The sequence below is a fragment of the Ranitomeya imitator genome, chromosome 10, assembly GCF_032444005.1.
Source record: "Ranitomeya imitator isolate aRanImi1 chromosome 10, aRanImi1.pri, whole genome shotgun sequence".
In the NCBI taxonomy this organism is placed as follows: domain Eukaryota; kingdom Metazoa; phylum Chordata; class Amphibia; order Anura; family Dendrobatidae; genus Ranitomeya; species Ranitomeya imitator.
Window position 1 is genome coordinate 22,894,617 of NC_091291.1, and position 27,665 is coordinate 22,922,281.

At 42.4% G+C, this 27,665-nt stretch overlaps 1 protein-coding gene across 1 annotated transcript; it reads right to left on the reverse strand.

The window, feature by feature from the left end:
* Positions 1 to 2,325: 2,325 nt before the first annotated feature.
* On the reverse strand, positions 2,326 to 27,365 carry LOC138650970 (protein NLRC3-like). The gene is made up of 9 exons (XM_069740859.1): positions 27,293 to 27,365; positions 25,851 to 26,175; positions 24,967 to 25,053; positions 11,592 to 11,633; positions 11,129 to 11,170; positions 8,307 to 10,095; positions 4,123 to 4,209; positions 3,705 to 3,872; positions 2,326 to 2,807 (listed from the first exon to the last, which is right to left on the reverse strand). The coding sequence occupies exons 2-9, from the start codon at positions 26,173 to 26,175 to the stop codon at positions 2,489 to 2,491; spliced, it is 2,859 nt and encodes a 952-aa protein (XP_069596960.1). The 5' UTR covers positions 27,293 to 27,365; the 3' UTR covers positions 2,326 to 2,488.
* Between the last annotated feature and the right edge of the window lie 300 nt (positions 27,366 to 27,665).

The window sequence follows — 27,665 nt, forward strand, 5'->3', positions numbered from 1 at the left end:
ACAGTGACTGCACCAGCAGAACAGTGAGTGCAGCTCTGGAGTATAATACAGGATGTAACTCAGGATCAGTAATGTAATGTATGTACACAGTGACTGCACCAGCAGAATAGTGAGTGCAGCTCTGGGGTATAATACAGGAGGTAACTCAGGATCAGTAATGTAATATATGTACACAGTGACTGCACCAGCAGAATAGTGAGTGCAGCTCTGGGGTATAATACAGGATGTAACTCAGGATCAGTAATGTAATGTATGTACCAGCAGAATAGTGAGTGCAGTTCTGGGGTATAATACAGGAGGTAACTCAGGATCAGTAATGTAATATATGTACACAGTGACTGCACCAGCAGAATAGTGAGTGCAGCTCTGGGGTATAATACAGGATGTAACTCAGGATCAGTAATGTAATGTATGTACCAGCAGAATAGTGAGTGCAGCTCTGGGGTATAATACAGGAGGTAACTCAGGATCAGTAATGTAATATATGTACACAGTGACTGCACCAGCAGAATAGTGAGTGCAGCTCTGGGGTATAATACAGGATGTAACTCAGGATCAGTAATGTAATGTATGTACCAGCAGAATAGTGAGTGCAGCTCTGGGGTATAATACAGGATGTAACTCAGGATCAGTAATGTAATGTATGTACCAGCAGAATAGTGAGTGCAGTTCTGGGGTATAATACAGGAGGTAACTCAGGATCAGTAATGTAATATATGTACACAGTGACTGCACCAGCAGAATAGTGAGTGCAGCTCTGGGGTAACACAGGGGCAGTGATGATCTGGTGGCCACATATTAGCCCCTCTGGGTGGATGTATGGGCAGCACATAGGTATAAGTGTATGCAGCTCGGTAAGGGGCGGGGCATGACACATATAGGCCCCTCCTACCGCCAGACTCCCGGGTGAAAGGTTATATATAGGCCTCTCTTCGCCAGTCCGCGGTGTCACCCGTGACAGAGTCCTCAGTCCAGGCCTGGCCGTGTGGAGGCCGCACGGTGTAGAATGGCCGCCGGGTGTGGCACGACCCTTATAATAAGCCCGGCCCCCTCTGGAGCCGTTAGACCTGCACTGCGGTGATCAGACGCCCGGGCCCCGCGCTCCCCGCCCCACCTGTCCCGCGGATCCGCACGACTCTCCATCCTCCTGCAACTGCGCACCGCGCTCTGAGTCTGCGCGTCACAGATCACTCCGCGGGAGGGACGCAGCACGCACTGGTAGCCTGGAGGCGGGTGTTCCTCCGCGGGCAGTAATGTGGGGTCATGAGACAGGTGGGGAACAAGCTCTGCACACATTCGGGGGGCTGCAGCTTAACCCTTCACTCAGTGGCCTTTTTTTGCCTCAGCTTCTTAACAGTTTATTTTTGCAGTGAGAACTTTAAAAAAACAAATCACTCCCTGGACAACCCCTTTAATTTAAAGGGGTTGTTCCATCATCTTCGACCTTCTTACGAGGAGAGTTGGACGGATGAGGAACTAGCGTCACAAACCTGCGACCCCGGCCGGTGTCAGTCTCTCAGTGTCTGGGGAGTCAAAGCTCTCTTTTTGGTCTTGTACGTCCACAAAACATCGTTCCAGTCGCCTTCTGGCCTGTACAGATGATCTTTAGTAAGCTGCAGGCGGTGGCCAGCGATGTTCTTATACAATAACAGCTTTCTGCTGGCGTTCCATTAATGCTGAACTCCTGAACATTACTAATACGACACAGGCCTTTAGTTGCTTAGAAGTGACCTTGGGTTCCTTTGTGACTTTGCAAAGTTCTATAAGCATTGTTCTTGGAGGGAATTTTATGGGTCGTCCACTCTTGGAGAGGGTAATACTAGTCTTGAATTTCCTCCATTTGTCTGTCTGATGATGGATTTATGGAATCAAACTCTTTAGAGATAATAATAATATGCTTTTCTAACATTTTCTCCGCTCCTGAGCATCAAAAACTCTTCTTCTGATGTTCTCAGAAATCTCCTTTATTCCTGCCACTATTCACTTTCACAAACTCGTGTTGTGAACCTCCGACTTTGATAGACCCCTACTCTTTAAATAAAAACAGGTCGCCCACTCACACCTCGTTGTCATCCCATTGATTAAAAACTCCAGATTCTAATTTTTCCTTCAAATTATCTCACAATTCTAACAAAATTCACTCCAAGAGCAAGGCGTATAGTAGTTTTCAAAGTTACAAAGGAACCCAAGGTCACTTCTAAGCAACTAAAGGCTTCTGTCATATTACCGTAGCTAATGGTCATGGGTTCACATACTTTTTTCTGCTGACGGACATGATATTAGATACATTTCCTTATGTAAATAACATCAGTCTAATAATTTTTATCTTCCTTAGTTTATTTGATTCCATATACTGTATCTACATTTGTAGGTGTAGGTTTACGTAAAAAATATGGAAAATTGTGAAGGGTGTACTGTCCCTTTAATAGGTAGTTTGTTCACACTGTGGCAGTTTTTAGTGTCCTGCATGATGTAGAACCTCTGTTCTTTATCTCCCAGTTTCTGAGGACGACTGAAGGATCAGGTGAATCTCCCGCTCCAGCTCTGCCGCTCTTTCCCTGAGGGCGAGGGGCTTCTCTCCAGGATCCTCCTTCCGGAGCTCTGACAATATATTCCGTAAGGCATCGACATTTTTCACTGACTCCATTTGCTGCGAGTTTTCCTTTAGTTCCTGCACCCAGTCCAAGTAGGCCTGCAGCAGCCCCATGTCCCCCATAAAGCTGCTGAGAACCTTCAGGCCAGGCAACCGTACCCGCAGCTCCAGCAACACGGCCTTCCCTCTGTCACTGAGCTTGTTACCTACAATTCTGAGCAGGACAGAGAAGATTAGCCACAACTTCATATATAGGGGCAGTATTATAGTAGTTATATTCTTGTACATAGGGGGCAGTATTATAGTAGTTATGTTCTTGTACATAGGAGCAGTATTATAGCAGTTATATTCTTGTGTGTAGGGGCAGTATTATAGTAGTTATATTCTTGTACATAGGAGCAGTATTATAGTAGTTATATTCTTGTACATAGGGGCAGTATTATAGTAGTTATATTCTTGTACATAGGAGCAGTATTATAGTAGTTATATTCTTGTACATAGGGGGCAGTATTATAGTAGTTATATTCTTGTACATAGGGGCAGTATTATAGTAGTTATATTCTTGTACATAGGAGCAGTATTATAGCAGTTATATTCTTGTGTGTAGGGGCAGTATTATAGTAGTTATATTCTTGTACATAGGAGCAGTATTATAGTAGTTATATTCTTGTACATAGGGGCAGTATTATAGTAGTTATATTCTTGTACATAGGGGGCAGTATTATAGTAGTTACATTCTTGTACATAGGGGCAGTATTATAGTAGTTATATTCTTGTACATAGGGGCAGTATTATAGTAGTTATATTCTTGTACATAGGGGCAGTATTATAGTAGTTATATTCTTGTACATAGGAGCAGTATTATAGTAGTTATATTCTTGTACATAGGGGGCAGTATTATAGTAGTTATATTCTTGTACATAGGGGGCAGTATTATAGTAGTTATATTCTTGTACATAGGGGCAGTATTATAGTAGTTATATTCTTGTACATAGGGGCAGTATTATAGTAGTTATATTCTTGTGTATAGGGGGCAGTATTATAGTAGTTATATTCTTGTACATAGGGGCAGTATTATAGTAGTTATATTCTTAGACATAGTTTTACTTACGTTAGCAGTCGCAGGGTCTTGTTGTTTGCCAGACAAGGTAGTAAATTGTCCAGGCCACTGTCTGTAATGCCGGTAATGTCCACATAAAGCTCTTCCAGAGTCTGGTTCTGACTTAATGCTTCCCAGAGACACTGGACGCCTTCCGATCCGATGCTGTTGCCACACATGCTGTAACAAGATATAACCATTTAAACAAAATGGGGCAATTCAGAAAACTATTTTGCCATGATTTGACGATCTGGTTCTGAGTTAGAGTTTAGAACATCATAAGTTGATACTTTCCTTGTCACATATAGATCTCTCCCCATTGTCATACTCTCAGTTTTTTCCTGAGATGCTCTGTGCTGCGGGGGGGGGGGGGGGCACATCTACTTTATAACATATCTTCTACAATAAACATTATTTGATTAACACTTACAGTAGACTTTTTACTTGGCACATTGGAGACTTCAGGACATCGGCTTCTATTGCTGCTGCTTCTTTGTCCAATGAGTTATAGCGCAAACTTAAAACAAAGAAAAACATTAATGGTGACCATAGTTATGGTATCATCAACACACAATAGACACTCCAAGAAATGAGCAAAAACATGATTGTAGTCAGATAAAATGTCATCTTCCTGAGGAGTTAGACTATTGTTACAGTTGTACTCACAAGTTTACATACCCCGGCAGAATTTTTGCTTTCTTGGCCTTTTTTTTCAGAGAATATGAAGGATAACACCAAAACTTTTCCTCCACTCATGGATAGTGGTTGGGTAAAGCCATTTATTGTCACACTATTGTATTTTCTCTTTTTAAACCATAATGACAACACAAAACATCCAAATGACCCTGATCAAAAGTTCACATACCCCATTTCTTAATACCGTGTATTGCCCCCTCTAACATCAACGCCAGCTTGAAGTCTTTTGTGGTGTTTGTGGATGATCTTTATTTCCTCACATGGTAAAGCTGCCCAATCTTCTAGGCAATAAGCCTCCGTTTCTTGTGAATTCCTGGGCTGTCTAGCATGAACTGCGCTCTTGAGATCTCCCCAGAGGGGCTCAATGATATTGAGGTCAGGAGACTGAGATGGCCACTCCAGAACCTTCACTTTGTTCTTCTGTAGCCAATGACACGTCGGCCTTGTGTTTTGGATCTTTGTCATGTTGGAACGTCCAAGTACGAGGCATGCACAGCTTCCAGGACCATGAGTGCAAATTTACCTTCAGTATTTGCTGATAATGTTCTGCATTCATCTTTCCTTCAACTTTGACCAAGTTTCCTGTGCCTTTGTAGCTCACACATCCCCAAAACATCAGGATCTACCTCCATGCTTTACAGTGGGAATGGTGTTCCTTTCATCATAGGCCTTGTTGACCTCTCTCCAAATGTAACGTTTATGGTTGTGGCCAAAAAGTTCAAATTTGGTCTCATCACTCCAAATCACCTTGTTCCAGAAGTTTTGAGGCTTGTCTCTGTGCTATTTTGTGTATTGTAGGTGAGATACTTTGGGGCATTTGCGCAGTAATGGCTTTCTTCTGGTGACTCGACCATGCAGCCCATTTTTCTTCAAGTGCCTTTGTATTGTGCATCTTGAAACAGCCACACCGCTAGTTTTCAGAGAGTCCTGTATTTCAGCTGATGTTATTTGTGGGCTTTTCTTTGCATCCCAAAACATTTTCCTGGCAGCTGTAGACGAAATTTTTGTTGGTCTACCTGACCGTGGTTTTGTTTTTACAGAGCCCCTGATTTTCCATTTGTTCATCACAGTGTGAATGCTGCTGACTGGCATTATCAATTCCTTGGATATCTTTTTGGATCCCTTTCCTGTTTTATACAGTTCAACTACCTTTTCCCGTAGATCCGTTGACAGTTCTTTTCCTTTCCCCATGACTCACAATCCAGAAGCGTCAGTGGCTGGATGAAAGATGGAAGAGTCTGTCTGTCTTGTACATAGGAGCAGTATTATAGTAGTTATATTCTTGTACATAGGATCAGTATTATAGTAGTTATATTCTTGTACATAGGATCAGTATTATAGTAGTTATATTCTTGTACATAGGGGCAGTATTATAGTAGTTATATTCTTGTACATAGGAGCAGTATTATAGTAGTTATATTCTTGTACATAGGAGCAGTATTATAGTAGTTATATTCTTGTACATAGGGGCAGTATTATAGTAGTTATATTCTTGTACATAGGAGCAGTATTATAGTAGTTATATTCTTGTACATAGGAGCAGTATTATAATAGTTATATTCTTGTACATAGGGGCAGTATTATAGTAGTTATATTCTTGTACATAGGGGCAGTATTATAGTAGTTATATTCTTGTACATGGGAGCAGTATTATAGTAGTTATATTCTTGTACATAGGGGCAGTATTATAGTAGTTATATTCTTGTACATAGGAGCAGTATTATAGTAGTTATATTCTTGTACATATCGTCAGTATTATAGTAGTTATATTCTTGTACATATGGTCAGTATTATAGTAGTTATTTTCCCAAATACCTACTTTTAACTCTTGCCAATTGTAATTTTCAGATTGGAATCTGTGAATTCAAAGATGCTAATGTTCTCAAATTTAGATAAAAAAATTAAGACTTTGATTCATGTACAGTACAGACTATAAGTTTGGACACACTTTCTCATTTAAAGATTTTTCTGTTTTTTCATGACTATGAAAATTGTACATTCACACTGAAGGCATCAAAACTATGAATTAACACATGAGGAATTATATACTTAACAAAAAAGTGTGAAAAAAACTGAAAATATGTCTTATATTCTAGATTCTTTAAAGTAGCCACCTTTTGCTTTGATGACTGCTTTGCACACTCTTGGCATTCTCTTGATGAGCTTCAAGAGGTAGTCACCGGGAATGGTCTTCCAACAATCTTGAAGGAGTTCCCAGAGATGCTTAGCACTTGTTGGCCCTTTTGCCTTCACTCTGCGGTCCAGCTCACCCCAAACCATCTCGTTTGGGTTCAGGTCTGGTGACTGTGGAGGCCAGGTCATCTGGCATAGCACCCCATCACTCTCCTTCACCTTTTCTGCATCGCACAAAGACACGGTGGTTGGAACCAAAGATCTCAAATTTGGACTCATCAGACCAAAGCACAGATTTCCACTGGTCTAATGTCCATTCCTTGTGTTCTTTAGCCCAAACAAGTCTCTTCTGCTTGTTGCCTGTCCTTAGCAGTGGTTTCCTAGCAGCTATTTTACTATGAAGGCCTGCTGCACAAAGTCTCCTCTTAACAGTTGTTGTAGAGATGTGTCTGCTGCTAGAACTCTGTGTGGCATTGACCTGGTCTCTAATCTGAGCTCCTGTTAACCTGCGATTTCTAAGGCTGGTGACTCGGATAAACTTATCCTCAGAAGCAGAGGTGACTCTTGGTCTTCCTTTCCTGGGGCGGTCCTCATGTGAGCCAGTTTCTTTGTAGCGCTTGATGGTTTTTGTCACTGCACTTGGGGACACTTTCAAAGTTTGCCCAATTTTTCAGACTGACTGACCTTCATTTCTTAAAGTAATGATGGCCACTCATTTTTTTTTACTTAGCTCCTTTTTTTTCTTGCAATAATACAAATTCTAACAGTCTATTCAGTAGGACTATCAGCTGTGTATCCACCAGATTTCTGCACAACACAACTGATGGTCCCAACCCCATTTATAAGGCAAGAAATTCCACCTATTAATCCTGATAGGGCACACCTGTGAAGTGAAAACCATTCCCGGTGACTACCTCTTGAAGCTCATCAAGAGAATGCCAAGAGTGTGCAAAGCAGTCATCAAAGCAAAAGGTGGCTACTTTGAAGAACCTAGAATATAATACATATTTTCAGTTGTTTCACACTTTTTTGTTAAGTATATAATTCCACATGTGTTAATTCATACTTTTGATGCCTTCAGTGTGAATTTATAATTTTCATAGTCATGAAAATACAGAAAAATCTTTAAATGAGAAGGTGTGTCCAAATTTTTTGTCTGTACTGTACTTTGACCATACTTTTATTGTTGGGGGTCATGTTTATTCTACAGTATGTTGTTGAGTCTAGATACTGATATCGTTCACTTTTACAATACCTGATAACACCCAGACTTTCTAACTCTGTCTTCTCTTATAAATATTCCTGCCTGCAATTTGAAGAAATTGGAAACTGAGTCTTTGTATATTTTAATCTAGACCTCCTGTATACTGTGTAGGTGGTAGGATGGCGCCTGCTAGACCTAGGGGGGTAGATAGAAGCCAACTTTTTTATAGTGCCCCTTGTACAGCTGCACAATCCTTTTCTGTGATTTGTCTTCCTCGTAGTCTTGTTTTCCCGACTTTGCACCTGGCTCAGGACCATTACTACCTTTTTGTTATATGAATTAGTTACGTTGGGGTGTCATAACCTTCTCACGATACAGTAACTGTAACTGACAATGCAGCCACCAGAAGAACCACAAGAGAAACAGCCAAATGGAGAACCAATACCTTCTTTTTGAAACGTTCCGCACAGGTCAATACGTGTCTTCTCTTGAGACAAATTTTCGTCCTAATTACTGATACTTTTTGGTAGTGTGGCATTTTGCCATCAATACTGTAAAAATGAGAACATTTGCATACTTACTATAAGGTTTGGCATCGATGGAGAAGCGGTTGCAGTCTTCGTAGACCTTGAATGCCAATGTTTGTGTAACCGAGGTTCATAGTCTTTAGCTTACAAGTAGAGTGTTGTAGGATGTAGCTTAGAGTAGCGCAGTCCGCAGGGTTCAGTATAACCTTGAAGAGGTCAACTTCATCAATTTCAGGGGCCACCACTTTCACCACGGCTTCTTGCCTTAGTTCTCTCAAACAATGGAGAAGGTTGAGGAGCCGCTGGTTTACTTCACATGTAATTTTTCCTTTAAACCAATTGGTTAGGGGATCCAGGATGTCAAAGGTGAAACTGTCCACTAAGCCACGTAGTTTACCCTCTATCCTAAATGAGATAAGGCCCATGACGAAGCGAGAGAACATTTGTAGATTCTCACATTGTTTTGCAGTCATGAGTTTCATAGTGGTGGCTAGGAGCTCACTTTGGACTGGGTCTTCAGGAAATATTCCAAAACACCAGAGATTGAGACATTGTAGTAGCTCCTCTGCGGAGGAACTTATAGAAGCCACACAATAGAGGGCTGCAAAAAATTCTTGAATAGTCATATGGAAGAAGGCAAACATCTCCTTGGTACTTTGTCCTTCGACGTTGACAAAGATTCGATGAATGAAGCTGTCTGGTAGAAGAGTAGGGTCAAATCCAAATCTTCGGAGGTCATCAGAAGTGAATAAGGTTTTGCTTTTTAGCAAAGAAATATAAGCTAATTTGCCAAGTTGACAAAGACTGTCCTTCATTTTGGATAGCACAGGTTGACTGCAGAGGACAATAGGTTCATTATCAGCTTTTGGAGTATCATCTCTGAGATGCATAATAGTACACAGATAACTCCTGTAGACCTCAGTCATGGTCTCTGGTGGCTTCTCAAGGCATGACTTTTCCACCTTTTCCTGGAAAAAGGGTCCTAAAGCCGTACAGATGATGAAACAATACAGTGGAATGAAGGATAAACCTGACAGACTATCATTCTTCATAATATAATTCAACACTTCTTCAGATATCGTCTTTTCTCGGAAGAACCTAAAACAAAAATCTTTGACTTGTTTTTCCTCAAATCCAAGGATGACCATTTTCCGGTCAAAAGTATCTAGGGGAAGGGATGGTCGGGGTCTGCTGGTCACCACGATATACGCACCTTGCAATAATGACCGATTCAAAAGACTGTAGACCAAATCCTTGATGGGTGCTGGATCTTTGCAGCTTTGAACCTTGTTACCTTGACTTACACAGTGTTTAAATTCATCCAAACCATCTAGAAGAACCAACAATCCCTGTGGATTGCTGCATAGGTGCTCCACTATATTCTGCAGGTGGGCATGCTTCTGTTTTATGAGCTCAACAAGGCTAATGGGCTCCTCCAACAGGTTTATCTCTCGGAAAGCAAAATTAATCGCACATGAGACATTGTTGAAGGCCTTCCCAATGGCCCACTCATGCATAATTCTTTGCATAGCGTAGGTCTTCCCAATTCCAGCTATTCCCGTCATTAACACGACATTTGGTCCTTGCGCGGTTGGTTCTAGTGGGGAGAAGATGTCGATGAGATTGATTTTCTGGTGCTTGTTGTGCTCATACATGCGTGCTCGTCGATTGGCCAGGACCAGATACTCGTGCTGACCCTGTAGCCCGGATGGATCTTCATCTGTTATAAAAAGTTCAGTGTATCGGATTTCGAACATCTGGCACCAGCAATGAGAGGTCTCCAGTTTTCCTTGGATCTTGACATTTTGTTTCAGTTGAGACTGCATGTGATCTTGCAAAGCATCTAAAAAAAAAAAAAAGAATTGATCAGTCTTAAAGGGCTTGTCCAAGACTAGAGAAACATGGTTGGTTTCTCAAAAAGCAACGTCACACCTTCACTTGTCCATGGGTTACAAGGAAAGCAGTGGAGCTGAGTTGCTTCATTTGTTGTTGAAGAACTCAACCACCACTGAGCACATAGGCTGATAGGCAGGTCCCATCCAAATTAGGGGGTTTTGCCAATATTCATCTAATATTTAGGGCCAACTTTACACTAAAAGTACGGATTGAGAGAACAGAGACAACTGACACCTTTGGGAGAAGCAGCAGCACAGCCAGCTAAGTATAGGAGAAGCACAGACTCTACAACAACAAAATAAGAGAGATTTTTTAATGGAAACTATTTACAAAGTTGACGATTCATGGGAGGCAAATAAACAATGGAAAAAAAAATAGCAAATAAACCTGGACCCATTTTTAAGGAATCAATTCTACATTGTGATTATTTACTAAGAAGTTCGAGACCCAAATGCACCCAAATATTATCAAGTGCCCAATGATGATATTCACAAGTCATTACTTAGCAAGAAGTATGACTATATTCTCAGTGCTCAGCAAGAAGTACTGTATAACCTGTGCCCGATGACTATATTCTCAAGTCTTTGTCCAGCAGCAATCATAACCTATGCCAATATATATTGTATCTCCTGGCTGAGGCTATAATCGTTGAAGGTTTTGTGCACTTTTGTCACCATCGGCTGTTGCTATATACTAAGAAAAGCAACTTTGCACGTGTTTTGTGTATACAGCTCCTATGAAGATCTTTGAGTCTCTATGGCAACAGACTACAAACAAAGCCTGTGTAGTCTGATCCTTCAGTCACGTGTTTCTCACATCCCTTTCCTTGATAACCCCTTGTATCTTCCATTGAAGTCCTGGTCTCGCCATTCTCAAGTATCTGTTTAACTTTTTTTACAGAACGAATAAAAATTCTATATTCTGTAAAATAAAATTTTAGGATTTTTTGGTTAGGCAATCTCAGCTTGGAGTTAACTTACATTCCAACTGTCGATGTTCATTTGGTGCATTGGATGGTTCTCCTACAGGGAAAAACATATATGTAACTAATCGATTAAATTAGATTTAAGTCAACGGACACCAATGAGACTAGGAGTCCAATGTCTATATGGACCTCTAGACCTTCCACCGATATCTGGTGGGAACATGGTTGGCTTACTTTCACCATACTGGACAAATCTCTGGAACCACTATAGGAACTCCATACTTTGAGAAGTTTTTTTTGTGCGCCATCCACTTTGGGAAATGGGATGTGTGGTGTAGAGAGGGCGTAAAATGGGTATGGTATAGAAAAGGGAGTGTTATTATGGCAAGTGTAAATTTTACATGTCTTCTCCTTTGAGATAGACGGCATCAGAAGTTGCGAGTCAACAAAACAGAAATAATTTACAATCTATTCAGTTCAATTTATTCAACCAGTGGGACAAAAGTAACTATATGTACCTTGTAATTGTGGACGTTCACCGAGAACATTGGATGGTTGGCCTAGAGAAAAATAGAGTAACATAAGATCACCTAAAGAACATAGTCATAACTAGACCTGTGTGTGCCTATGTTAGAGATCTTCCAAACCCTCACCCATGGTGAAAACATGGCTTGGACCTACTGGTTTTACTTGTCCTACCCTTTTGTTTTTTTCCTTATCACCACTTTCAGAGGGAGATTACATGGCACCTACTGAGATGAACTCAGTGGCGTTCGCCAGAAGGGAATACACTCTTGGATGTGTATGTGCCTCTTTAAAGTGATTTTCTCAATATTATAAGTAGATAAAATTGCAAAGAAATTGCTTATAAAAACAAGCAACTTGGCAATTGACCTTTTATTAAAAATCCTCTCCATTCTCAAGAAGGGAGGGAATTTTAACTTTAGTGTTTACTTCTCAATGACTATATTACAGGCTATCAGAGGTCTCCTAGTCAAGGAGCGCTGCATTTACAAGGAATTCAGAAGAATAGGGTGTGGTGCACAGTACACGCTGTCAGGATTGGTGGGCCATTTGCATACATGAAGTCACATTCCAACTAGACGTATCTCACTTGTATTAAGTGAGGCTGGACATGTCTAGTCTGAATGTGGCTTGAATTATGCAAATCGCATACTTGCAGCCACATGTTCACCTGTGTTATGATCTGATGGCCTTGGAGCAGCATGAGACGTACTCTGGAGAAGGTGGCACCTGTACTGACCGCAAACCCTGAACTTAGCAGCGCAACTAGAAGTAGCCGTGGGGGGTACCTAACGCTCCCTAGACCCCTCGACACAGCCTAAGATCTAACTACCCCTAAAGACAGAAACAGGAATCCTATCTTGCCTCAGAGAAAATCCTCAAAGGATAGACAGCCCCCCACAAATATTGACTCTAAGAGGAGAGGGAAATTGTTGTGAATTCTGTGGCAGAGCTCCCTCCTGTGGTCACAAGTGGTACTTCGGCTGATTCTCTCTGTGAGCTTCTGTTGGTGGAGGGAAGTGGTACTGCGGCTTCTGAGTTTCCTCCCTCAGGTGATCTGGTGAGGTCGTTAGGTGCTTCTCTACTTAACTCCACCTAATGCTTTGATCCTGGCTTCCTGTCTATGTTCCAGTGTTGGACTTGTTTTTCCCTGGATCATTCCTGTGGCCTGCTGCTCTGCATAGCTAAGTTCTTCTTTGCTATTTGTTTGCTATTTTTTCTGTCCAGTTTGTCTAATTTGTTGCTGGAAGCTCTGGGACGCAAAGGGTGTACCTCCGTGCCGTTAGTTCGGTACGGAGGGTCTTTTTGCCCCCTTTGCGTGGTTTTCTTTAGGGTTTTGTGTAGACCGCAAAGTTACCTTTTCTATCCTCGATCTGTTAAGAAAGTCGGGCCTCACTTTGCTGAATCTATTTCATCTCTACGTTTGTCTTTTCATCTTAACTCAGTCATTATATGTGGGGGGCTGCCTTTTCCTTTGGGGTATTTCTCTGAGGCAAGGTAGGCTTATTTTCTATCTTCAGGCTAGTTAGTTTCTCAGGCTGTGCCGAGTTGCATAGGCACAGTTAGGCGCAATCCACGGCTGCCTCTAGTGTTGTTTGGAGAGGATTAGGGATTGCGGTCTGCAGAGTTCCCACGTCTCAGAGCTCGTTCTATGATTTTGGGTTATTGTCAGATCACTGTATGTGCTCTGACCGCTATGTCCATTGTAGTACTGAATTGCCTTTCATAACAGTACAGGAAGCCAAAAGTACTAATGATTCTCAATAGCGGGAAAAAAGAAGTTCTGAGACCATTTTTTTTCTTTGCACTGTGTTTTGCCTTTTTTTTCCCCTAGACATTTGGGTGGTTCAGTACACAGGTGTAGCGATGGACATTAGAAGTCTGTCTTCATTTGTGGATCAGCTCTCGGCAAGAGTACAAAAGATTCAAGACAATATTGATCAGAAAGCTATTTTGGAACCAAGAATTCCTATTCCTGATTTGTTTTTTGGAGATAGAACTAAGTTTCTGAGTTTCAAAAATAATTGTAAATTATTTCTGGCCTTGAAACCTCGCTCCTCTGGTGATCCAGTTCAACAGGTTTTGATTGTTATTTCTTTTTTGTGCGGCGACCCTCAGGACTGGGCATTTTCTCTTGCGCCAGGAGATCCTGCATTGAGTAATATCGATGCGTTTTTCCTGGCGCTCGGATTGCTGTACGATGAACCTAATTCAGTGGATCAGGCAGAGAAAAATTTGCTGGCTCTTTGTCAGGGTCAGGATGAGATAGAGGTATATTGTCAGAAATTTAGAAAGTGGTCCGTGCTCACTCAATGGAATGAATCTGCGCTGGCAGCTATGTTCAGAAAGGGTCTCTCTGAAGCCCTTAAGGATGTCATGGTGGGATTTCCTATGCCTGCTGGTTTGAATGAGTCTATGTCTTTGGCCATTCAGATCGGTCGACGCTTGCGTGAGCATAAATCTGTGCACCATTTGGCGGTATTACCTGAGCTTAAACCTGAGCCTATGCAGTGCGATAGGACTTTGACCAGAGTTAAACGGCAAGAACACAGACGTCTGAATGGGCTGTGTTTCTACTGTGGTGATTCCACTCATGCTATCTCTGATTGTCCTAAGCGCACTAAGCGGTTCGCTAGGTCTGCCACCATTGGTACGGTACAGTCAAAATTTCTTCTGTCCGTTACCTTGATCTGCTCTTTGTCATCGTATTCTGTCATGGCATTTGTGGATTCAGGCGCTGCCCTGAATTTGATGGACTTGGAATATGCTAAGCGTTGTGGGTTTCTCTTAGAGCCCTTGCAGTGTCCTATTCCATTGAGAGGAATTGATGCCACGCCTTTGGCCAAGAATAAGCCTCAGTACTGGACCCAGCTGACCATGTGCATGGCTCCTGCACATCAGGAGGTTATTCGCTTTCTGGTGTTGCATAATCTGCATGATGTGGTCGTGTTGGGGTTGCCATGGCTACAAGCCCATAATCCAGTATTAGATTGGAAATCCATGTCGGTGTCCAGCTGGGGTTGTCAGGGGGTACGTGGTGATGTTCCATTTCTGTCAATTTCGTCATCCACCCCTTCTGAGGTTCCAGAGTTCTTGTCTGATTACCGGGATGTATTTGATGAGCCCAAGTCCGATACCCTACCTCCGCATAGGGATTGTGATTGTGCTATCAATTTGATTCCTGGTAGTAAATTCCCAAAAGGTCGACTGTTTAATTTATCCGTGCCTGAGCACGCCGCTGTGCGCAATTATGTGAAGGAATCCCTGGAGAAGGGGCATATTCGCCCGTCATCGTCACCATTAGGAGCAGGGTTCTTTTTTGTGGCCAAGAAGGATGGTTCGCTGAGACCTTGTATAGATTACCGCCTTCTAAATAAGATCACGGTTAAATTTCAGTACCCCTTGCCATTGTTATCTGATTTGTTTGCTCGGATTAAGGGGGCTAGTTGGTTCACCAAGATAGATCTTCGTGGTGCGTATAATCTGGTGCGAATCAGGCGAGGAGATGAATGGAAAACTGCATTTAATACGCCCGAGGGTCATTTTGAGTATCTAGTGATGCCATTCGGACTTGCCAATGCTCCATCAGTGTTTCAGTCCTTTATGCATGACATCTTCCGAGAGTACCTGGATAAATTCCTGATTGTGTACTTGGATGACATTTTGATCTTCTCGGATGATTGGGAGTCTCATGTGAAGCAGGTCAGAACAGTTTTTCAGGTCCTGCATGCTAATTCTTTGTTTGTGAAGGGATCAAAGTGTCTCTTTGGTGTGCAGAAGGTTTCATTTTTGGGGTTCATCTTTTCCCCTTCTACTATCGAGATGGATCCTGTTAAGGCACCAATGACACGGCAAGGAAGGACCTACCGACAATCTGCAAAGACTTTGAAGAGTTGGGGAAGAAAGTAAAGGAACTGGATGCACAGGTAGTTTTTTCTTCTATCCTTCCAGTAGATGGGCACGGCACCAGGAGATGGAACAGGATCCTTGATGCAAACAACTGGCTAAGACGATGGTGCAGACAACAAGGATTCGGATTCCTGGACCACGGTGTGAATTACTTGTACGATGGACTCCTCGCCAGAGACGGACTACACCTCAACAAACCTGGGAAACACACATTCGCCAGAAGACTCGCTACACTCATCAGGAGGGCGTTAAACTAGAAGAAGAGGGGACGGGAAGAAAAACATTAGACTTGAACAAAGAAGATCCAGGAAAACATACTCAGAAGGGAGGTAAGAACATTTCTAAAACAATCCACAGCGAGGAGATTGGAACAAAACAAAATCCTCTAAACTGCATGCTTGCAAACGCCAGAAGCCTGACAAACAAGATGGAAGAACTAGAAGCAGAAATATCTACAGGTAACTTTGACATAGTGGGAATAACCGAGACATGGTTAGATGAAAGCTATGACTGGGCAGTTAACTTACAGGGTTACAGTCTGTTTAGAAAGGATCGTAAAAATCGGAGAGGAGGAGGGGTTTGTCTCTATGTAAAGTCTTGTCTAAAGTCCACTTTAAGGGAGGATATTAGCGAAGGAAATGAGGATGTCGAGTCCATATGGGTCGAAATTCATGGAGGGAAAAATGGTAACAAAATTCTCATTGGGGTCTGTTACAAACCCCCAAATATAACAGAAACCATGGAAAGTCTACTTCTAAAGCAGATAGATGAAGCTGCAACCCATAATGAGGTCCTGGTTATGGGGGACTTTAACTACCCGGATATTAACTGGGAAAGTGAAACCTGTGAAACCCATAAAGGCAACAGGTTTCTGCTAATAACCAAGAAAAATTATCTTTCACAATTGGTGCAGAATCCAACCAGAGGAGCAGCACTTTTAGACCTAATACTATCTAATAGACCTGACAGAATAACAAATCTGCAGGTGGTCGGGCATCTAGGAAATAGCGACCACAATATTGTACAGTTTCACCTGTCTTTCACTAGGGGGACTTGTCAGGGAGTCACAAAAACACTGAACTTTAGGAAGGCAAAGTTTGACCAGCTTAGAGATGCCCTTAATCTGGTAGACTGGGACAATATCCTCAGAACTAATAATACAGATAATAAATGGGAAATGTTTAAGAACATCCTAAATAGGCAGTGTAAGCGGTTTATACCTTGTGGGAATAAAAGGACTAGAAATAGGAAAAACCCAATGTGGCTAAACAAAGAAGTAAGACAGGCAATTAACAGTAAAAAGAAAGCATTTGCACTACTAAAGCAGGATGGCACCATTGAAGCTCTAAAAAACTATAGGGAGAAAAATACTTTATCTAAAAAACTAATTAAAGCTGCCAAAAAGGAAACAGAGAAGCACATTGCTAAGGAGAGTAAAACTAATCCCAAACTGTTCTTCAACTATATCAATAGTAAAAGAATAAAAACTGAAAATGTAGGCCCCTTAAAAAATAGTGAGGAAAGAATGGTTGTAGATGACGAGGAAAAAGCTAACATATTAAACACCTTCTTCTCCACGGTATTCACGGTGGAAAATGAAATGCTAGGTGAAATCCCAAGAAACAATGAAAACCCTATATTAAGGGTCACCAATCTAACCCAAGAAGAGGTGCGAAACCGGCTAAATAAGATTAAAATAGATAAATCTCCGGGTCCGGATGGCATACACCCACGAGTACTAAGAGAACTAAGTAATGTAATAGATAAACCATTATTTCTTATTTTTAGGGACTCTATAGAGACAGGGTCTGTTCCGCAGGATTGGCGCATAGCAAATGTGGTGCCAATATTCAAAAAGGGCTCTAAAAGTGAACCTGGAAATTATAGGCCAGTAAGTCTAACCTCTATTGTTGGTAAAATATTTGAAGGGTTTCTGAGGGATGTTATTCTGGATTATCTCAATGAGAATAACTGTTTAACTCCATATCAGCATGGGTTTATGAGAAATCGCTCCTGTCAAACCAATCTAATCAGTTTTTATGAAGAGGTAAGCTATAGGCTGGACCACGGTGAGTCATTGGACGTGGTATATCTCGATTTTTCCAAAGCGTTTGATACCGTGCCGCACAAGAGGTTGGTACACAAAATGAGAATGCTTGGTCTGGGGGAAAATGTGTGTAAATGGGTTAGTAACTGGCTTAGTGATAGAAAGCAGAGGGTGGTTATAAATGGTATAGTCTCTAACTGGGTCGCTGTGACCAGTGGGGTACCGCAGGGGTCAGTATTGGGACCTGTTCTCTTCAACATATTCATTAATGATCTGGTAGAAGGTTTACACAGTAAAATATCGATATTTGCAGATGATACAAAACTATGTAAAGCAGTTAATACAAGAGAAGATAGTATTCTGCTACAGATGGATCTGGATAAGTTGGAAACTTGGGCTGAAAGGTGGCAGATGAGGTTTAACAATGATAAATGTAAGGTTATACACATGGGAAGAGGGAATCAATATCACCATTACACACTGAACGGGAAACCACTGGGTAAATCTGACAGGGAGAAGGACTTTGGGATCCTAGTTAATGATAAACTTACCTGGAGCAGCCAGTGCCAGGCAGCAGCTGCCAAGGCAAACAGGATCATGCTGTGCATTAAAAGAGGTCTGGATACACATGATGAGAGCATTATACTGCCTCTGTACAAATCCCTAGTTAGACCGCACATGGAGTACTGTGTCCAGTTTTGGGCACCGGTGCTCAGGAAGGATATAATGGAACTAGAGAGAGTACAAAGGAGGGCAACAAAATTAATAAAGGGGATGGGAGAACTACAATACCCAGATAGATTAGCGAAATTAGGATTATTTAGTCTAGAAAAAAGACGACTGAGGGGCGATCTAATAACCATGTATAAGTATATAAGGGGACAATACAAATATCTCGCTGAGGATCTGTTTATACCAAGGAAGGTGACGGGCACAAGGGGGCATTCTTTGCGTCTGGAGGAGAGAAGGTTTTTCCACCAACATAGAAGAGGATTCTTTACTGTTAGGGCAGTGAGAATCTGGAATTGCTTGCCTGAGGAGGTGGTGATGGCGAACTCAGTCGAGGGGTTCAAGAGAGGCCTGGATGTCTTCCTGGAGCAGAACAATATTGTATCATACAATTAGGTTCTGTAGAAGGACGTAGATCTGGGGATTTATTATGATGGAATATAGGCTGAACTGGATGGACAAATGTCTTTTTTCGGCCTTACTAACTATGTTACTATGTTACTATGTTACTAAGGTCCAAGCCATCCATGATTGGACTCAGCCGACATCTCTGAAAAGTCTGCAAAAGTTCCTGGGCTTTGCTAATTTTTATCGTCGCTTCATCTGCAATTTTTCTAGTATTGCCAAACCATTGACCGATTTGACCAAGAAGGGTGCTGATTTGGTTAATTGGTCTTCTGCTGCTGTGGAAGCTTTTCAAGACTTGAAGCGTCGTTTTTCTTCTGCCCCTGTGTTGTGTCAACCAGATGTTTCTCTTCCGTTCCAGGTCGAGGTTGATGCTTCTGAGATTGGAGCAGGGGCTGTTTTGTCGCAGAGAGGTTCTGATTGCTCAGTGATGAAACCAGGTAGCAAAAGAAAAAAAGCAGGATGCACTCACCAATCTTCAAAGTAGCAAATTTTATTGAGTCTTCACAATTAAAACTTCATGGCCGGGGGAGAAGAAAAGGAGCTCGTGCGAGCAGGGGAGGGGTCTGCAGACCCGTTGAAGCGCAAGGACTGCGCGAAACGGCCGTCGTCTCCCCTGCTCGCACGAGCTCCTTTTCTTCTCCCCCGGCCATGAAGTTTTAATTGTGAAGACTCAATAAAATTTGCTACTTTGAAGATTGGTGAGTGCATCCTGCTTTTTTTCTTTTGCTACCTGGGACACATATGTTATTTCATGGTTTTGCACCCGATATCTTTTTTGCCATGGCTGTTGCTGACATGATATAGCTTTCTAGTACCGTTTTTCCTGAAGATTATGGATTTAGTTGGGGCAGTGCCGTCCATATGCTATTTTCTCTCTTTTATTCGTCAGTGATGAAACCATGCGCTTTTTTTTCCAGGAAGTTTTCGCCTGCTGAGCGAAATTATGATGTGGGCAACCGAGAGTTGCTGGCCATGAAGTGGGCATTCGAGGAGTGACGTCATTGGCTTGAAGGAGCTAAGCATCGCGTGGTGGTATTGACTGATCATAAGAACTTGACTTATCTTGAGTCTGCTAAGCGTTTGAATCCTAGACAGGCTCGTTGGTCGCTGTTTTTTGCCCGTTTTGACTTTGTGATTTCGTACCTTCCGGGCTCTAAAAATGTGAAGGCGGATGCTCTGTCTAGGAGTTTTGTGCCCGACTCTCCAGGTTTGTCTGAGCCGGCGGGTATCCTCAAGGAAGGAGTAATTGTGTCTGCCATCTCCCCTGATTTGCGGCGGGTGCTGCAAAAATTTCAGGCTAATAAACCTGATCGTTGTCCAGCGGAGAGACTGTTTGTCCCTGATAGGTGGACCAATAAAGTTATCTCTGAGGTCCATTGTTCGGTGTTGGCTGGTCATCCTGGAATCTTTGGTACCAGAGAGTTGGTGGCTAGATCCTTTTGGTGACCGTCTCTGTCGCGGGATGTGCGTGTTTTTGTGCAGTCCTGTGGGATTTGTGCTCGGGCTAAGCCCTGCTGTTCTCGTGCCAGTGGGTTGCTTTTGCCCTTGCCGGTCCCGAAGAGGCCTTGGACACATATCTATGGATTTTATTTCTGATCTTCCCGTTTCTCAAAAGATGTCAGTCATTTGGGTGGTCTGTGATCGCTTTTCTAAGATGGTCCATCTGGTTCCCTTGTCTAAATTGCCTTCCTCCTCTGATTTGGTGCCATTGTTCTTCCAGCATGTGGTTCGTTTACATGGCATTCCAGAGAATATCGTTTCTGACAGAGGTTCCCAGTTTGTTTCAAGGTTTTGGCGAGCCTTTTGTGGTAGGATGGGCTTTGACTTGTCTTTTTCCTCGGCTTTCCATCCTCAGACTAATGGCCAGACCGAACGAACCAATCAGACCTTGGAAACATATCTGAGATGCTTTGTTTCTGCCGATCAGGATGACTGGGTGTCCTTTTTGCCTTTGGCTGAGTTCGCCCTTAATAATCGGGCCAGCTCGGCTACCTTGGTTTCGCCATTTTTCTGCAATTCTGGGTTCCATCTTCGTTTCTCTTCAGGGCAGGTTGAGTCTTCGGACTGTCCTGGTGTGGATACTGTGGTGGACAGGTTGCAGCAGATTTGGACTCATGTAGTGGACAATTTGACCTTGTCCCAGGAGAAGGCTCAACGTTTCGCTAATCGCAGACGCCGTGTGGGTCCCCGACTTCGTGTTGGGGATCTGGTTTGGTTATCTTCTCGTCATATTCCTATGAAGGTTTCCTCTCCTAAGTTTAAACCTCGTTTCATTGGTCCGTATAGGATTTCTGAGGTTCTTAATCCTGTGTCTTTTCGTCTGACCCTTCCAGATTCTTTTTCCATACATAACGTATTCCATAGGTCATTGTTGCGGAGATACGTGGCACCTATGGTTCCATCTGTTGATCCTCCTGCCCCGGTTTTGGTGGAGGGGGAATTGGAGTATATTGTGGAGAAGATTTTGGATTCTCGTGTTTCTAGACGGAAACTCCAGTATCTGGTTAAATGGAAGGGTTATGCTCAGGAAGATAATTCCTGGGTTTTTGCCTCTGATGTCCATGCTCCCGATCTTGTTCGTGCCTTTCATGTGGCTCATCCTGGTCGGCCTGGGGGCTCTGGTGAGGGTTCGGTGACCCCTCCTCAAGGTACTTCGGCTGATTCTCTCTGTGAGCTTCTGTTGGTGGAGGGAAGTGGTACTGCGGCTTCTGAGTTTCCTCCCTCAGGTGATCTGGTGAGGTCGTTAGGTGCTTCTCTACTTAACTCCACCTAATGCTTTGATCCTGGCTTCCTGTCTATGTTCCAGTGTTGGACTTGCTTTTCCCTGGATCATTCCTGTGGCCTGCTGCTCTGCATAGCTAAGTTCTTCTTTGCTATTTGTTTGCTATTTTTTCTGTCCAGCTTGTCTAATTTGTTGCTGGAAGCTCTGGGACGCAAAGGGTGTACCTCTGTGCCGTTAGTTCGGTACGGAGGGTCTTTTTGCCCCCTTTGCGTGGTTTTCTTTAGGGTTTTGTGTAGACCGCAAAGTTACCTTTTCTATCCTCGATCTGTTAAGAAAGTCGGGCCTCACTTTGCTGAATCTATTTCATCTCTACGTTTGTCTTTTCATCTTAACTCACAGTCATTATATGTGGGGGGCTGCCTTTTCCTTTGGGGTATTTCTCTGAGGCAAGGTAGGCTTATTTTCTATCTTCAGGCTAGTTAGTTTCTCAGGCTGTGCCGAGTTGCATAGGCAGAGTTAGGCGCAATCCACGGCTGCCTCTAGTGTTGTTTGGAGAGGATTAGGGATTGCGGTCTGCAGAGTTCCCACGTCTCAGAGCTCGTTCTATGATTTTGGGTTATTGTCAGATCACTGTATGTGCTCTGACCGCTATGTCCATTGTAGTACTGAATTGCCTTTCATAACAGGAAATAACATATGCAGACATGAAATCAGGATTTAGCATAGGAGGCCATACTAGCTAAAAAGAAAGAATAGAACAGAGTACTATGCGGTCAGTATTAAAACACTAGAAAATATCCACCACAGAAAATACAAATCATCACATCTGACTAAAAACATGGAGGGTATATCTGCATCTCCAGAGACACAGCTTGGCTGCAAAAAATCCTTCACAGACAAATGTGGACAAGACAAAAACATGAAAATGCACAGAACTATAAGGTCCACAGCAGGTGGACAGCAAAAACAAAGCCAGGACTTATCTTTGAAGAAAAGCACAGCGAACAGGAGAGACCAGAAGGGATGTGAATCCTCCAAAAACAATGGACAACTGGCACTGACTAAAGGATCAAGCAGGACTAAATAGCTGAGTCCAAATTGAACACACCTGATAAATGCTGCGATCCACAGACAGCAGCACTACCACTCATAACCACCGTAGGGAGCCCAAGAGCAGAATTCACAACACACCTGCTCCTGGCGTTGGCACCAGAGAATCCTGACTGCGCACACTGTGCGTGCTGCGAGGATTCACAAGTCTGCAGTCACAAAAAAGTGACTGGAGACTTGTACCCCAAGGCCGATAAACCCCTTTAAGACTCATTAGGCGCTCTGACAACTGTACTGTACATTCTGTACAGACCATACACCTCTGCCTATCACATGGCAGGACTGAAATTACACATCGAAGGCTCCTAATAAATGACAGCAAGCAGAGATCTTGATTGAACGGAAACAGTAGATAGATTGTAAAATCGTGCAAGTTTGGATTATATCTCATGCAGATCTTGGCTCTTGTCACATTCATGAAGTTTTTTTTTTTATTACCCAGCAGTAAAATTCCTGAACTCTTAACCCAAACCCAGATAACACATCTGCGACAAAGAGGAGCTACGTGAGCCGAATGAGGAAACGCTGGCCGACAGCCGGGCCGGCTCCGTAATAGTCCTATTATTACTTGTGAACTTTCACACTTCTACTTTCGAAGATATTTTTGGCTTATCACTAGTATAATAGTAGCTACATGGGCCCAGAATAAACAGAAAATCCATGTAACATTTTATCTGCGGTGTCTCCTTTAAAATTATTGTCGCTAGCTACAGAACAAACAGGTATGAGCTGGGCTTTGTAGTTCTGCAATGGCGGAAAAATCAAGGATCGCCTTAGAATTTGCATTACCTTTCAGGATTGTGGGCACGGCGATGGGCAAAAAGTTTGCACCAAGTAATGCTACGCGATGCCGTAAATCCCATCTACCAATTCCACAAAAACACAGACTGGGCTGAAGAAAACCTTTTATTTTTAACATATTGTCATATAAACAGTGCAATAATAAAAATGAGCATACCTTGATGACTTCGTAAGCGATATAATTTGTTGGAAAATATGAATTATTGTTATATTCTTCATTAAAATAAAGCAAATTTCTATACAGTATATTGCCTTCTAGAAGAAGCAATTTCACACCTATCCACAGAGACCGACCATTGAGACCCCCATTGACTGCTAGAAGGGGAGATTTGTATCCACTATTTCAATTGAGCACCTCCGCTCAATTGAAAAATTTGCACCTCCGCTCCATTCATTTTTCGTTATGCCAGTGAGGACCAGTTGGCAGAAGCCCAGCAATTGTGTAATACTTTGCATGTCCTGCGGAGGTGCTGCAAATAAAACGAAAACCTCCTGCCGGATTTCCCCACAGATTACTTTTTATTACCGGTAGACCAGTGCATCCTATATCAGCTTACTGTTGAGTGGCCATCTACATAAAAAGGGAGTATTGACAACTCCTAAGCTTTTATTGCTGGATTGTTGTAGATTGTCAGCTCTGCGGACCGGTTCTATGCTGCGTTCTGTGTTTCCTGGTCATGTGTGTAATTCCCTAACATTTCCAGCTTTTTTTTAGTATTTTTTTTTTGCAGTGCGGCTGGGGTCACTTTCTAGGCTTCTTGGGTCAGCTCGTCCTGGTTGATTTCGCTGGTGCCAATCCTGTTAATTGCAAGCACCAGCAGTCAGTAGTCTACACCAATTACAACAATCAAAAGCCATATAATTTTTAGGGAAGAAAATGGCGCAAATCTTTTACATATGAATCAAACTTATGATCCATGCACTCAATTAAAAACATGACAGGCGTGAAAACAATGTGGCCTCCTAAGATGTAGATTGTAACCTGCATATGTGCCATTTGCTTGTCCACGTCTAATCGAAATCATTCTAATAAATTTATCTTTACAATAAAGGGCATGTGGAGTTAAGCAAACACATTTTATGATTCTGACTTAATAAAGTTGGGATTAGGATCCCCAAAGATACAAAGAGCGTCTCTCACTCTGGAGGACCAGTCCTGTACTGATTTATACTGACCGCCTATTGAATTGCATGAGCACTGTGTAATACCTAATTCTGTCTGTGGGGGCACTGCAGAGACAGTGGACACTTACTGCCAGGATTACCGTCAGGTTACAGCTGATCTACAGGGGTCCTAGCATGGGGGCACATTGTGATCAGTTTTTGGTCCAGTGACTCATGCAACAAGTCAGTTCCAAAAATTAGACTGTATACATATAAAGGGGTCTCGATTTTTATTCAATAAAGAATCTGTATATATTTTTATTTAAATACATCAGTCTTGCAACATTGAAAAGTTATGAATCTTTGTAATGTAATGTTTCTCACAGAGGATCGTCGAGACTGGATTCCATAGTATCAAACCCTCAGCTGTGAGAGGCATTAGGTCTGTACGTTTTTTTTAAAATTATAATTAGTGCGTATCTAAGCCTTGTGTATCTGTAAGTCATCAGTGCGCGGTAGACAGATAAGCGGTACTGACCTTCTTTCTCCAGGTTGTATTTCTTTCCACGTTTGAATCCACCTTTTATTCTTGACCAGGTCGACTTTTTCATCGGTTTCTCAAGATCTGTAATAATAAGAGTTGAAATCGGGGGGCTTAAAGGGGTTGTCCAATACGATGATATTAATTACCACTCCTTAGACGAAGGAAGAACACTCGGTAGTCCATTGGATCAACAGCTATGATCTCCGGCGGCCAACGGATGTAAACCACAACCTCTGCCCCCTATAAATTATACCCCTGTACATAATACTGTAGTCACTAAAAAATAAATTGAGGTGAAGTTCCCCTTTATTTTATTCTGCTGCTTCCCTAGTATTCTGATTTTTTTTTTTTTTTTAAATCTGCCATACTATCACCTAGATATGGGCCTTGATATTTGGTGCCAACTTTTATGGTCTTTACAAAGAAGGTGTGGCTCACGAGCTCCTCTGGGGCGTGTCTTCAGGCTCCTCTGCATAATTACCCTGTGAACTCCACCCCCTTTGTAAAACCATAACGTCTGCACTGGATAAAAGAGCCCATATCTCCAGAAACTTATTTTGGATTTAAAAAAAAAAAAAAAAGAGCAAAAAACTAAATTATTAGGAATAAAAACTTGCCACTTTTGACCTGGTAATGTGACCCCCTTAAAGTGTACATATGAATACAAGAGACCCCCATTAGTACCAGTCATTGAACAAAAAGATATGATCCAATGTTACCCACTATAAAACATGGCCAGTGGAATTTTTCTGATCGGGGTTCGTAGAGAAGGGCATACGTCTAATGTAAAGTTTTCCTTCTATAACGAGGTCCGTTTTGTAGAGTAAAGGATGACTGCTCTATTTTGGTAAACTTTGGTAAAGTTTTGGTAAACTTACCAATGGCGCCAGTCGGCTGCTTGTAGTAGACGGGGAACGTGTTTCTCAGCCAGATGCGGAGCTCAGGGCTGTAATGTTCTTGGACCTGCTGGAGAACATGGATGAACATCCGGCAGCTGTTCTCGTTCTTCAGCATGATTTCCAACATGGAGATGACCTGGTTGCTCTCTGGTCTCTTCTCCAGGAGGTTAAAATAAGTCTGCTGGGATATGGCACCGGCATCGTGAAGCCACCGCAGCAGCACGGCCGGGTTCTTCTCCAACCACTTCGCCAGGGATGGTCTACAAGACTGGACTTTAGGAAGACATTCAGTCTTCTCCGACATCTTGGATCGCGAGAGAACAAGAAGACTCATTAGGAAGTTGCTTTGGTCCTTACTCCCCTCTGGACCTTATCAATGGCCGCTGTACAAATATGGCGGACGTACCCTTTAATTGACTCTGTCAAGCGTGACAGCAACATTTAACAGGATTCAACATGGAGGTCGTTGTTTATCACGTTCATGGGTCATCCAGTCAGTTGCCATGACAACTGAGGGAAGCCTTCCTAAACCCTCCATATCAACCATTTAAGATCCTCTACAAAAGCCAACTTGTTGGACTTCATAGGAGATTGTCAAGTTCACAATATACTGCAATTTTATGTTTGTAGGTTCACGTTTCCTAAAGGGACCAAATAAATTTTCGGTCTGCACCATAAACATAAAATAATATTTTTTAAGTGCCCGTATAAGTCAGGAAGGGTTAAACCAGTTCTCCGAGGTTGTACAATAAAGTTTATTGATGAGAGTATAGGCTTTGTTGTACACACAAGGCCTCAGTTATCAACACTGTTGTCACTGCCCATAGCAACCAATCAGAGATCAGCTTTCATTTCTAAAACTGCTCTGGAAAAATAAAAGCCGATCTCTGATTGGTCGTTATGGGCAACAAAACCAATTTCCCTGTCAGGCTCGGTATGGTGGACTAAAACTATACCTGGCTGTCGCAGGCCACAAATTATTTTCTACTAAATATTCAATAAACTTTATTTATACACTTCTGTTTTATTTATCTATAAATGTCACATTTAATGTGTGGCCATGCTGGGTATTGTAGTTTTACAAGAGGCGAAGAGACAGAAATACATTTTGTGTCTCGATTCCTCAGCATTTCCATGTTTTCTGTTTGCAAACCCTGGGTGTAAACCTATCCTCTAACCTAGTCCTGGTCACACAGCTGAGGGTTTGCTGCAATGTGTCAGAAAACCTTAAAAAAAGAAAAATGAGCGTTTTATATTGTTTTGCTCACTGCGCTGCCACTCCAGTTGTTTTCAAACTACAACTCCCAGCATACCTTGACAGAAAGGCATCCTGTGAGTTGCAGTTTCACAGTAGCTGGAGGTCCGCAGACCTCATGTAATATCTAGTTATTGAAAAGACCCCAAAAAGTGATGAGACGTACCGTATCTGGGCACGAGCGGTCCGATCTGCGTCTCTTCCCTTGTCGTCAGTATCATAACATAATATTAATAAGGCCTTTACCCGCTGATTAATCATTAACCCTCCAGATATAAATCTCATGGCTGCACCCATTCCGACTTTAACCTTTATCGCCTCCAGACATTTATCTTGCGGTTTCTATAAAGATGGATGCACATGTGGAGATTTATGGTTCTCACGCATTTTCTGGAAATCTGGCAGAATTGGGGTGATCTCCGAGAGCAAGCGGGATTCCTGCAAAGTCAGAGACCGCCACCGCGAGGGGCAGCCATATGTGTATTTACTCACATAAACCCCTTAACGAGATTTGCCAAAATGTATATATAATCTAGCAG

Excerpts from the sequence above, each read along its gene's own strand:
- LOC138650970 (XM_069740859.1), bottom strand. The coding sequence starts at position 26,175 with ATGTCGGAGAAGACTGAATGTCTTCCTAAAGTCCAGTCTTGTAGACCA. Across the intron at positions 25,054-25,850 it reads GCAGCCGACTGGCGCCATTG|ATCTTGAGAAACCGATGAAA; the intron begins GTAAGTTTACCA and ends TTATTATTACAG. Across the intron at positions 2,808-3,704 it reads AAGACCCTGCGACTGCTAAC|AATTGTAGGTAACAAGCTCA; the intron begins GTAAGTAAAACT and ends TGTCCTGCTCAG.